The 13,048-nt window shown below is 38.2% G+C and overlaps 2 protein-coding genes across 9 annotated transcripts in view; one reads left to right on the top strand and one right to left on the bottom strand.

Moving 5' to 3' along the window:
- LOC146468409 (uncharacterized) overlaps positions 1-8,946 on the bottom strand; it is an 88,160-nt gene extending 79,214 nt beyond the window's left edge. For all 8 annotated transcript variants that reach the window (XM_085124605.1, XM_085124610.1, XM_085124604.1 and 5 more), the window contains exons 1-8: positions 8,872-8,946; positions 3,798-3,849; positions 3,123-3,241; positions 1,791-1,952; positions 1,578-1,655; positions 1,152-1,219; positions 685-847; positions 18-179 (exon numbers count right to left, since the gene is read on the bottom strand). In XM_085124605.1, coding sequence (XP_084980731.1) covers positions 18-179; positions 685-847; positions 1,152-1,219; positions 1,578-1,655; positions 1,791-1,952; positions 3,123-3,213 — 724 coding nt within the window. In that variant the 5' untranslated portion in view covers positions 3,214-3,241; positions 3,798-3,849; positions 8,872-8,946. The remainder of the gene's footprint in view (positions 1-17; positions 180-684; positions 848-1,151; positions 1,220-1,577; positions 1,656-1,790; positions 1,953-3,122; positions 3,242-3,797; positions 3,850-8,871) is intronic.
- The window catches only part of LOC146468405 (A disintegrin and metalloproteinase with thrombospondin motifs 6-like), a 234,253-nt gene that overhangs the window by 190,705 nt on the left and 30,500 nt on the right, over positions 1-13,048 (top strand). The gene's annotated exons all lie outside the window — the stretch shown is intronic.

Here is a 13,048-nt window from a genome sequence, read left to right as displayed (position 1 = left end):
ACCTCAAAACTTCTCACCCAGATTAAAATGTGACGTTGCTCTGTTGCTGTACAGTTTGGCGTTCAGTTCTTCATCTTTGCAGTCTTCTTCGATTCCTTTTGTGTAAAGCAATATGGCATTGCTGAAATCTTTCTTTCTGAATTCATCATTGCCCTCATCCTTGAAGCGCTCTGCTGTTGCTAAAATGAAGGAGATTAAAAGGCATCTTGCATTAATTGTTTTGAATTAAGTTTTAAAAAGCGTCTTAACTAGAAACTTATGCATCAGTTTTCCCAGTAAAAGTACTACTAGTGCAGCTTCGATTAGTTTTCTTCCTAAGTAAACGAATTCGTCGTACTGTACGTAAGTCATTTAAAAGAACGCAGTTAACACCTTTCGCAGACCGTGCTTTTCTAGCCTTAATGTCGGGCAATCTTCTTCAGGGTTTTTCTTGAGTTCCTGGGATCAGAATCACGAAGCCCTTACAAACTTTGTTCCATTGTTAATAATGGGAGATGTGAGAGGAGGTCATATGTTATTCAACAAGACGGGCTGACGAAATGCCATCGCCCGCACCCCAAACGATATATAGTGAACATTCCTTAAAAAAATATTTCGTTTTTGACCTTCAGCTTTCCAATAAAGCTTTCTAAAGCTCTCGCACCATGAGTGGTCATTGATAGTATTACTAAAACTCGGCCTCACCTCTTAAAGTAGTTTCATCATCAGTGTTCAGTGTTTTCTCAGTAGCAGTTGCGACGCCAGATTCATTTGCATTGTCCTCTCCGCCTGCATCTTGTAGCTTTTTCTGTTCGGCATTGACGGACTGGCTCCTTAATTCTAACAACGTCTGGTTATTCTTGTCAATCTTAAAAGAGTCAAGACTTGTAAGGCAATAGTTTTAAAGGTCACAATAGTTGACGAAACTGAAAAACAAAGCAAAATGTTATATGGATAAAGTGTCTTAATTCCTTGTCCATTTGTTCGCTTAGTTTCCTCTTCCAGAATTTAAGACAAACAGAAACATTACAGTATGTGGTCATAAAAAAGCAATCATTGTTTTTAGGCAGATCAGTGTTGCGTAAGGTTGTACATAATACAGGAATGAAGGAAAATAATAAAGTTTGAATTTGACCAATATTTTTCGTTGTAGCATCTGTAATAAAGGATACGGCCAATCCTTTCTCACACCACGTGATGGCTTCCCTAAACTGGTTCAGCTGAACACAGGCGCTTGCCCCTAATAAAACAGGATAATGTTAGTCTGCCATCATCTTCTCTTAAAATAGGGTGGCTTGTTCAATATTACTAAAGTTCACTTTTAAGGATACCGAGGCAAGGCCACTCTCGATTTATTATCCTGGGCAAGCTTGGCCGCAAGAAGAGCAATTCCCAAATGTCTTTGAAGTCGCATTTCTAAACTTTTGCATACGTATACTGAACATCTATATAAACGGTTTTTGAACTTTATAATGGATAAATCGCTATAAATGCAGCGGATGTACATTAAACGGTGTTTAAGATTTGAAATTTATCACAGCACAGTCTTCAATCTACCACCTTCTCGATGAAATGTGAATTTTTTTCAGAAGCCTTACCATTCACGATCGCTTGGGCCAATGAGGGCTGTAAGTCAATAGCAACCTTAGCATCATTCAGCGAATCATTATAATTTCCTGAAAAAGAGATACAGAAAAGGAAATGAGAGGATAGGTTGCACATTAATGAAGTTTAATAATAAGATGCTCTTTAAAGTTGCAATATTAAATAACCTGACTAAGGCAAATTCTAAACAATAAAAAAATTCTCACCCGAGCAAAAGTACGCTTCCGCCCTGTTGCTGTACAGTTCGGCCTTCAGTTCTTCATCCTTGCAGTTCACATTAATTCCTTCCGTGTAGAAGTGAATTGCGTTGATGAAATCTTTCTGTCTGTATCTCTTATTACCTTCAGTCTTGTAAACCTCTGCTATGGCTAAAAGAAAGCAAATGAAAAGTTTCATTCATCGGTTTAAAGTTCGAATTTAACAACTTCGTGATCTGACCGTTTGGACGGGATGGAGGAGCGGGATGGGGTGAGGGGTGCAAGCACGAAACATAGTGAAAGTGTCAAATTGTCGTAAACTTTGTCTAAATAGGTAAAATCTACGAGAGCCTCCTTCGCAGACGCTCTTTTGGCTCGTCACGCAATCTTTCCTCCTCAACGAAAGATTGTGTGACGAGCCAAAAGAGCGTCTGCGAGGGAGGTTAGTTATGGGAAAGGGAGAGTGGGGCTTATTACCTTCTCTAAAAACACAATAAGGAGTCTGCTACGGGTCAGGGATTGTGGAATCGTTGCAGAAAACAAAACTCCTAGAAAAGGTAGTTGCTGCCCCCTGTTAGGAGAACATTGTTTTAAACGAAGGAAATCAAACAACAAAGGCCAAGGCTAGGCAAAGAAAATGTCGGGAAAATGTTCTATTCGTCGGCGCAATGCCCTTCCCTTGTCTGCCCTACCACCCCAAACGATCGACATAATCCATCTCTTATACCAGTTTAACCATATTTTTATGAGGACAAAATCGAAATATTATAAAGGTCTGTAATTTCGGGTGGGGAGGGAACTTTTTAGAAACGTACAAATGATCGAAAGGAAGTTTTACATTACCACTTTAGGTACAAGAGCCCACGTAAACACCTTGAATCATTTTGTTATGTAACATGTTGTTTTCCAAAATGAAGTTTCAGCCAGGTGGACTCATAATAAGCTGAAAAGATAGGTATTTCTTGCTATTTTATTATCATTATTATTACCTACTAATGGGAAACCAATCGTTAAGGTTATAACTCTTGCCTTTTCAAAGCGAACGATTATGTTCAGCGCCCACTGTAATATATAAACGCGTGACACTTTAGGCTTTCCAGGTGAGGATTCACATTGAGGTGACTCTTTACAGTCTTCTGATATAAAAGAAGTACAGTCAACTCTCGACTTGCGGACAACTCGATAATACGGACAGCTGCTAAATCCCCGGAAAATATGAATTACAGACGATTGAGTGAAATAAATTTCCTCTGTCACGGACTCTTGCTATTAAGGACACTAACTCGTTGTCCCGAGGGTGTCCGCAATAAAGGGAGTCAACTGTAACATGTTTTTTCTCACCTCTTAAAGTGACGTCATCAAAATCCAGCGTTTCCTCACCAGCTGCTGTGACGTCACTTTCACCTGCAGCTTTGGTTGCACTCCTCGCCATGAATGCTGGAAGTCTCTTTCTCAAAACGCTATGGAGCGAATGTTTGTACGTTCATTTAGTTTGTAAGTTTCTGTTGCTGGATTCAAACACAAACAAAACTGGCTGTATTACGAAAACACCAGTGAGATCAAAAGGTAAAGAAAAATAAACAGGACCAAGGTGGCCGCCTTCTGAAAATCATGTCGGAATGTCACGTGATTTGAGGTCATTATTACACTCCCAGTTCCATTGCCACAGTCTTAAAACTTTCGGTGTTATTAAGGGTGGGGCAAGGTCCCTGCCCCCTCCAACCCCAATACCTAAGACGCCGAAAAATTTTTTTTATTCCAGGCAGGCTTATTGGGATAAAATTCTAAAATGTTGAGTGAAATAAATACGAAGCTTAAACGGAAACCGATTGTAGGGCTGACACTACGGCAACGGGCAAATTATTGGAGCCAATATTTCAATTACGGAACAACTAGTCTTCTTCAGGACCAGCGTAAGAAGACTAGCGGTACTAGTTGAAATATTGGCCCAAATAAATTGTCCTTTTGCCGTAGTTCAACCCTGCAATCAGTTTGGTTTATGAAATTAATACGTACATCAGTATTCCAAGTTATGATTTACATTTTGGTGATTTGCCAGGATGGCTCACTACAGGAGAAAATGTTATACGTCAAGATTAGTAACCAGTTGTGGTTTTATGAAAAACGAAACAGTTATGATTCAAAAGGACAAAACACCTAGGATGGGCGGCTTACTGAATACTCTCAAGGAATAGGAGCTAATGTCTAAAAAGCCTTTTAGACGTTATACCATGACAAAGGAGAGAGAGAGAGGGGGGGGGGGGCTGGTTAAAGGGTAGAAAGAAGGGGGGGGGGTTTACGCGCATAATTTTTGAATTTAACATTTCACATTCACGAACTCAGATAAAGGCGACATTTTAAAACACAACGCTTGTTTGGAGTCCTAACTACACTGGTGTGTTCCTCTCATAGAGAAAAAGGAAACGAAATGATCGAAACGTCAACCAAAGATCACAAAAGGACAAAGTATTGCCTTTGCTGGGTCACACAATCTGACGATACCGTAGTACCAAGTTATAAATAATGAAAGACGTTAAGGAACAAAATGGTTTCATGGTTCAAGACGAATTTAAACGTCTCCCAGAACACCGAATAATCTAGATTAAGCGAAGTATTAAGATGCTCTAAGTAGATTCTACTGAAGAAGGAGCTGAGTTTCGGTGTACAACCGCAAAATTTCAATGACTTTACTTGAGTCCATGCATTTCCCAGCCAACGCCCTAAAATTTTGTATTTTTGTTTTTCATGGGTGTCGGTCTTTGGTAATACGTATATTTGCGAGAGTACAATCCCGTCTACAATACTCCTCATACGTCAAGGATCGCGTAATGTTGTTGTTTGTTAGCAAGACCGAGTGGCTTCACGGCCGTTTTTAATTAATTTCTTCGCTCGGTTATTCTTTATGGAAGTGTCACGATCAATCGGCAGTCCATATTAGTTTTTCCCTTTTTAAAATGCGGCGGAAGAAAAGCTTCTAGTCAATCAAAGTTTTGTTACAAATTATGCGCCTGTGAATAGTTGCTAATTCTGGTGATATATTCATCCCTTGTCAGAATCCAAAATAAATTATATATTACCTCATAGGACGTCAATAAATTAATTAACTGCAACACGAATAATGTCAGGCGGACATGAAAACTTAGAGTTTGGCTCGTTAGATACCGATAAAGCTACACCCTTAATTCTTGTCGTTCTTTAAATTGTTGAATTACACATGAATCTACGTTCAAAGCATAATTTTATAATTGTGTTACCTAAAACTTTGTTTCTGTTTTGACACAGTATAAATTACCCAAAAAAAGATGATTATTATTTGCCTCAACAAACTTCTCATTGAAAAGTGAAACTTCAAAAAAACATGGAATGACTATAGTTTCATGCTAAGAAACCAAAATCTTGAAGTCATTTTCCTCAATGAACCCAACATTGAAAAGTGAAACTTCAATGCCAAGGAACCATGTCTTTATTTCAAGACGCCGATATATTTATCACATTTAATGACGTAGGAGGTGAAAATATATAACTCGGTGCGTTGTCCTGGTAAATACTGAATGAGTTTTGTCCAGGCTTAATTGCGTTCGAAAGAACACGCTCTTAATACAGATTGGAGTCGAGATTGTAAGCCGGCAATGAATGAGTTGACTGTGGCACGCGTATTTGGCATCCCCGCAGATTTTGCAAGGGCGGAAGACATCATCACCAAAAGAGAGCCTGGTGATATCAAATGCACACCCTAATCTTTGATTATTACAAGATTTGCTATTATAAAAAAAAAGAGATACATGCTACTGAATTCCTGATATCAGAACATATAACTATTTTTTTTCCAAAATTGTTTCTTGGTGTAAAAAAAATAAAGCGGTAACTCATTTAAACAAGCACGACATTTATCTAACTCGGCCGGACCCGGCGCAAAATTCCAACACAGGTGCAAACGGAGCTGGTGTATTTTCATGTTTTTTTTTTTTTTTTTTTTTTTAACTCGTGGCGAAAAGCTTAAAGTCTAGTTGCCAAAAATCCGAAAAACTGAACCGATTTGTTTTCTTCTTTAAAGCTCACTTTTGCTACAGTATTCTATTGAGCAGTTAGTTTTGCTCAACACTGTGAAATTAGCATCAGTCATTTGCATATGAGTTTCTTCGCATGCAGAGTTATTTTAGAGCACACTGATATGTTTGCTTTTTGACAAACAAACGACAGCAATATGTATAGTCAATACATGTTTTTTCTTCTTTTTTTTCTTGAATTACACTAACTTGATCAGTATTTTAAACCAGGGGCCCGTCTTTCGAAAGTCCCGGTAACTTTTTAATACCGGATTCTATAAGTGTCTTTGGTGATAAATGTTTCTTAACACAAGTCAATTTTTGTTAGCTTTGAATACTAAATTTAAAAACCTTATAATTCTATAAAAACATTGGCCAAGTACCATGCCTGTAATCGCTGCGTAATCGGCGAAAAAAACATTTTAAAATTTCTTATCGGGCCCGGAAAGTTACCGGGTCTTTCGAGAAACGGGCCCCGGGAAACAAAATTCAACGAGTTTCGTATTACATGTAGTTTTAGAAAAAAATAATTTGAACAATTTCCTTCTTCGGTCCAAGATGAAAAACACCAAGTTTGTCTAGCAGCGTTTTTCCTGTCCTTCTTGTTTAAACTGTCAAGCGAGTCGTACAATGAAGTCTACCGATACAAAACATGCCTTCATAATTGTACTTTCCGGAAACTTCAATTGTCATTACAATGTATTGCGGATGATGAACTGTGTTGGAGTTGCTTCGGCGAGGCATGTTATATTGAAAATAGAACTTAAAAAACACACGGATCGGAGCTATATCTTTATTTAGAGAAAACGTTCATCTCATCTCCTTGTACGAAATCATTGGTAAAAAAAAATAATAATGATAAAAATAATGCATGTCATGGACATTTAGGCATTGGCTGGAATTAATGACTGAGGCGTTACTACGGCTTACTCTGCTATGAAAATGCACAGAAAGATGCCGCTGAATTCTTGACATCAGAAATTACTCTGGTAGGAAAGGAAGTCGATGTATTTCTATATCCCTTCTTGGTGTGACAATTAAAACTCTTGTGAGCCTGAGAAACATTCAATTAATGGACATTCAACAAAACAAAATTAACGACTGGTGCAATTTGAGGGGGGTTTATTTTACTGCTTTCATTAAAACCAATACCTTATTGAAAATTCGTGCAGTATTCCACTTGGTTAGTGTAATTTAGTGCAGAAAAGTTACAGTACATTTAATGTATTTGCATATAAGGCTCTTTTTCTTCAACCCATCAAAGCGTATGTATTTGCTTCTACTAAATTCCACGGAAGATAAAGAAAAGCTTTTTTTTTTGCCAATTTATACTCCTCACCCAGGAGGCAAGAGTCAATGATTTTTTTTTTTTTTTTTTTTTTTGCATTCAGTTTCATGTAAAACACATCGACCAGTTCGTTGACTAAAACGATCGTTGTTCACCAAACTGTTAAATTGCATACGCCACGCACAAAGTAGAAAGTTTTGTTGACTTAATAGCTTTGCTTTCTCCAAACATAAAGAGTATTTATTTAACAATGTGCCGCGGATAAGGAATTCGACTATTCTCATTTTTTAAAGTAAACTTCAAACATAGGGAAATGTATTTTCAATTCAAGAAACCAAAATTAGTTGATCACGTTTTACAACGTCATAGGTGAAAACTACATTATTACAATTCTCACGAAGGAAGAGATTGTAGCTTGAAAAGTTTGGCTGCATAAAATTACTGGCGGAGTTTTATCAAAGCTTCCAGCCAGGCTTTTAAAATATCTTAAAACGCAGAGAGATGTCACTGAATTCGTACGGAAATCAGAACATCCTACAGTGGAAACTGAAGAACTAAGCGTTTTCCAAAATGTGTACTTGGTGTAACAAAAAAACAAAGCCAATTCCTTGTAAGCCGGCACGACATTCAACTTCAAATAACCCCACAAAATACAAAAGAGATTCAAATTCAGCTAGTTTGAATCTCTGGTTTATTGAAAACCAGCCAGGCGCTGAGAGCTCTGGGTGATGGCGTCAAAGAAAATTCTAGTGTGTGATGTATAATCTTTAACCGACGCAGTCTTAACTGGATTAGAAATTTTTTGTCCCGATAAAACGGGTTGAATAGTTTATGGAGAAAATTCAACAAGGATAACATGGTGCGCAATATTATTTCACTGTTGATGCCAAATTTTGTACTGCATTTGTTTTTCGGATTGTGCTTTCTTCGCCAGTTTCTGATCCACAAAACAAAAGGCCATGAAGTTACTATTCTTAGTCTAAATCTAAATTTAAATAGTTGAGGCACGCAAGTTCCATTCAGTTTCGGGTAAAATAATTAACAATTTGGTAAGACTTCCATCTTCGGTCCAAAAGTATTAAAACAGAAATATCACCTTACGACTCTATTGTAAACTGTGAAGATAAAGTCTATGCAATACAAATGTATAGTATTTGTACTAATCTCGTCATCTCTCGCTTTATAACGGTACAACCTCAAACTCCGGGACTTTCAATGAATTCAGTGGTTCCATGTAAGAAATCGAAACCAATCAATCGTATTTTTCAGCTTCAAGAGGAGACGGAGTTATTTATCTTGTGGTTGGCTTATTTTAAAAAAAAGTTTATTTCTTCAGCACAAGTAAAGATCAGGAAAAAATGCATGCGTAAAATTATAACAAGAAAAGGAAATGTTTAGTTCGCTTTCTCAATCGTCCATATTATACTGAATAACACTGGGTCAGATTTATTGAAAAAAATCTAGTTTTTCGCAGTTGACAACAATCTCCACTCGTGCGGCAGCCCTCGTGCAAATGTACGTGGAACATCGTGCTTAGTCAACTTATAAAATGCTTTCTTCCATTTAATCGAGCTTAATCCCCTATGTGTGTGTATTCAGTCAGTCAAAGATGAACACAAAGCTACAAAAATCCACCGACCTCTAAGAATAAATTGAGATTGTCTAACTGCGTTGTTAATATCCTTCCACTCAAAACTGCTCACTTATGTAAGAGATACAGTTCACATGCAAAAGATTGTTTTAAAGGTGTGCTTACCTCAATACTATGATATCTTGACACTGAATAACGTTTGCTTGCTTCGAAAAACTTAAATGTTAAAGTCAACCTCAAATCTCAGGGAACTCCATCTTCTTTCTAAGAAACCGAAATCAGTTTGTCACATGTTACAACGTCACAGGTCTAAAAATACTCTTTGGCAAGCGTTATGAGGGGGCAGAAATGGAAACTTATGGCCTTGGCTGGGTAGAAATTCAATAGCTTTTTATATTTATAAGTTTATTCGTTAGAAAAATGTTACGGAAACAGAACTAGTTTAAAAATGCCCACGAGAACAAGCCATGTTTTTATTTTATTTTACTGAATAAATCTCAGAGCTTTAAAAGCCATTTCAAAGGGGTGATTTTGTAAGGGGTTTATCAACGCGCCTATTTGAAACAGGGTCAGCTTTGAAATAAATCCACTCTAATTTATTTGGTTGTTTGTTTGTTACCTAAGCCAACGTTTATGCTATGCGAAACAACTTTTAAGAACGTAGCGCGCAGGCAAACCAATACCAAAATATTTTGTTGCGGAAACGCGTTGCGTGGAGTTAAAGACAGCTGCAAAGCTTGCAATTTGTAGCCTCAACACAATTGCGTCCTTAAAAGTTGTTTCTCGCGATAAAAACTTTTAAGGCAGCAATTTTGAGTCATATATCGCGCCGCGTAACATCACATTAAGAGGCACAAAAAAACTGATTAATTGCCATTCCGATATGAGACATGTGGTTGATTAATGCTATGTTTATATGTTCAGACCGAAGCCCTTGGTTCGATCCCTTACATTCCTGCTTTCATTCGCTTATTTCCATTAGTTTTTGAGTTTGTCACTGACCTTTGGGATTTAAAGTTTGGCGCTTAGTGCAGCGTTTGAAAATGGGGTAACTAGACTGCTTACCATTTACGCGAACCACGCGGATGGAAATTTTCGGCATTAATACGAAATGATTTAGCTTGTCTTAACAGAAAATGTATGAACATCAGCTGTAAATCCCACTTGGAGTAATAAATATGCATCGCTTTGACCAGAAGCCCATAATTTCAGAAGTACGCCATGGCCAAATGGAATGATGCGTACCATTTGATTTTCCAACAGGAATTTCCGGGTTTTCAATGCAAATGATAGCACGTGGTGGGATATTAGGAAGTCAATGCGGGATCGATAAATCGACGGTTTGAAGATTTAACGCCTTGCGAACAAAACGGCTGAATTCTACTAGAAGGTGCGGAACAGAGCCGATCGAAAGCGGTCATATTTTCCTGAGAGTCGTGTAAAGTTAACATGTTGCCACATTTATCACCCTTTTTAAGGCAGTAGTTGATGTTAAGTTGTCGTTTCTTTTGCCAATTTCGAAAGATGCTGCGAAACACCCCCGAATATTGTTGGCCTTACATTACTCTGTTACAAGGGTTTAACATCAACGTATCTACCCGTGATGGAAAATTTTGGCTATTTTAGAGGAATAAACAAAATTTCAATGAGGGAAAGTGAGTCTTTTTGTTGATACACAGCACTTTTGAACAGAACATCTCGGCTGTGTTCAAATGCCCCACCCGAAATTTCTCGGCTTTCCCTCTCCCCCTTGCGGGCAATACATCATTCAGGGGGGAGGGAGGCAGGGGGGCACCCTTAAAATGTTGTCAACTACGTCACCGGGAAAATCCCCGCTTTCAATCTTGAGGCTGGATGCGGAAAAAGACGCTGGTTAAATGTAATCTAAAACTACTTTAATTTGATTGGTTTCATTCTTTTACAGCCCATGGAAAATAAAATAAAAAAAAACATTTTTATTGCTTTTTGTGGGTGGATTTTGCAGCCAAACAATGCCGATTAATTTCAATATTCTACATACTCACTCGATTGAAGAAACGTTGTCCCGTTCAAAGTGTGAATCATAAACAAAGCAAACTGAATGAATTGTGGGTTGATTTAATTAGCATGCGAATATTCCGTGTTTTTTCTCTTTGTCCCCCAGAAAATATGTAAATTTTAAGGCTTAAAACGCACGTGCTTTTATTTTCTAACAAGAGTTAAAAAAAAGATCATGGGTGAAACGCTTCTCAGAAAGCTTTTTGGTGTTATCCGTCACTGTTTATACCTTTTATCTGACCAATTTTCTTCAATATGGAGTGTATGAGCTTACAATTACTCAGACACAGGTGTTACGCATTACAAAAAGGTGAGGTGCATAGTACTATAGTACAATTAATTAATGACAAGAGTCAACAATGGTCAATCTTAACGTTGCTTTTCAGCTCATCCTTGTAGGCGCTTTCTCAAAGATTTCCTTTGTCTTCCTTCCTTGACATGTTTACACATTTACGCCCCTAAGCTTTTGACAAGTATAGTAGCTGTAGCTAATTTGTCAGCAGTAATGGGATACAAAAGTATGATGTTTACCTAAAAGAAACTAACCAGTAATATATACGACTCTGGTTATTCTGCTGTCGATGCATATGTTTTGATATCAGGGAAAAATATCAAGTCAGGGAAATTATAACTATTTCCTCAAAGTCTCTAAAAAGTCAGAAAAATTATTGTGAAAGAGAACTAGGTCGTAAACTGAAAGTATCTCTTTCCTGGCAAAGGTAGTATCTTTTCAGAAAATACAACACCGTCGTCAGTTTAAGCTAGCTCGATTTCCGCCGCTCCTTCCTAAACAGTGGCTGGTAATCGAGCCTATCGTTAGTTTTATCTCCAAGGGATTTATCTCGGAAGGTCAGTGAAATTGTCTTGTGGAAAGTGAAAAGTCCTTATTATTATTTTTTTAATTGTTGAACGAGTGGTGACCAAAAGTTCGTAGGCTCTGGGAACGAGGATGAAGGAGACAGATTTCATACCGGAAAAACGAATGTACCGCCTTTACATGACATCGGAATGAGTTTTCGTACCGGAATTAAAATCTCGCTCTGGTCAAGAGACTGTGAGGTACCTCATAGTCTCTTGCTCTGGTACAGTAACCGGGGTGAACTTGCACCGGTATGGCTCGTATCGGTATGATATTTTGTGCTGGTATCATGTAAACGAATACAGAGCCCCAAGAGGGAACCGGAGGTAGCTTGTAACGGAGTGAAAGTCGCGCTGGTATCATGCAAGTACCTCTTGGAGCCAACTGTGAACAAACCTGACATATAAGGTTATGTTCACACTTGGTACCCGAGCATTAGTGGCTGTTCTGACCTTAAAGCTATAACATAGCAGTGCTTACCTATTTTGTGTCTGTTATGCTGTACAACATTCTTCAATCCAGAGTTTGAGTCACGGATTGAATTCTAACCCCGGCTTTGCTGAATATTCATGTGAAAGCTATCGAGCAGTACTATCGAGCAGTACTCTTATAATACTTGTTTATTCTGCTATACAATCTAGCTCTGTAGCTTTTTGGAATGGAAGGCCATGTCTTTCTCCTAGGCAAAAAGAACGCACTCCTAATAGGATTGGAGCTGAGATTGTATGGAACAACGTTGGTTGGATAAATGGATGGATCTTAGGACGCATATCTGGCTTCCCCTGCAGATCTTTTTGCAGGGGCGGACGACATCACAAAGGAGAGAGAGCCTGGGATCGAGATCATCGAACGCACTCCCTAATCTTTGATTATTACTAGTTATTACTATTATTATTAAGCCCTGGGGCCCATTTCTCAAAAATCCCGGTAACTTACCGGGTCCGATAAGTGTCTTTGGCGATAAATGTTTCTCAACCGAAGTAAATTTTTGTTAGCTTTGAATACTAAATTTTAAAATCTTATAATTCTATGAAAACATTGGCCAAGTACCATGTCTGTAATCACTTTATAATCGGCGAAAAAACGTTTAAAAATATACTTATCAGGCCCGGTAAGTTACCGGGTCTTTCGAGAAACGGGCCCCTGGTGAGTTATATGTTATTAAAAAAACTTTACTGGTAGCCTCGGAAGATTTCCCGCTCTGAACAAACGCTAGTGGCTTTTCCTTTCATCCTGACGCCCACATCAACATTAGATTTACAACAGTATACAAAAACTGACGGCAGAGAGGACCGTGGTCCCCATTCTGGCCTTCAGATTCCAGGTCGAATGGAATTTGGGACAGTTGGTTTTTAAGGAGAGGGGAAAACCGGAGTAACCGGAGAAAAACCTCTCGAAGCAAAGACGAGAATCAACAACAAACTCAAGCCACATATGGTGACGGGT

This window comes from Pavona decussata, unplaced genomic scaffold (assembly GCF_977016875.1).
Source record: "Pavona decussata unplaced genomic scaffold, jaPavDecu1.1 SCAFFOLD_131, whole genome shotgun sequence".
NCBI classification, from domain to species: domain Eukaryota; kingdom Metazoa; phylum Cnidaria; class Anthozoa; order Scleractinia; family Agariciidae; genus Pavona; species Pavona decussata.
This window is presented reverse-complemented; position numbering and strand designations above follow the sequence as displayed.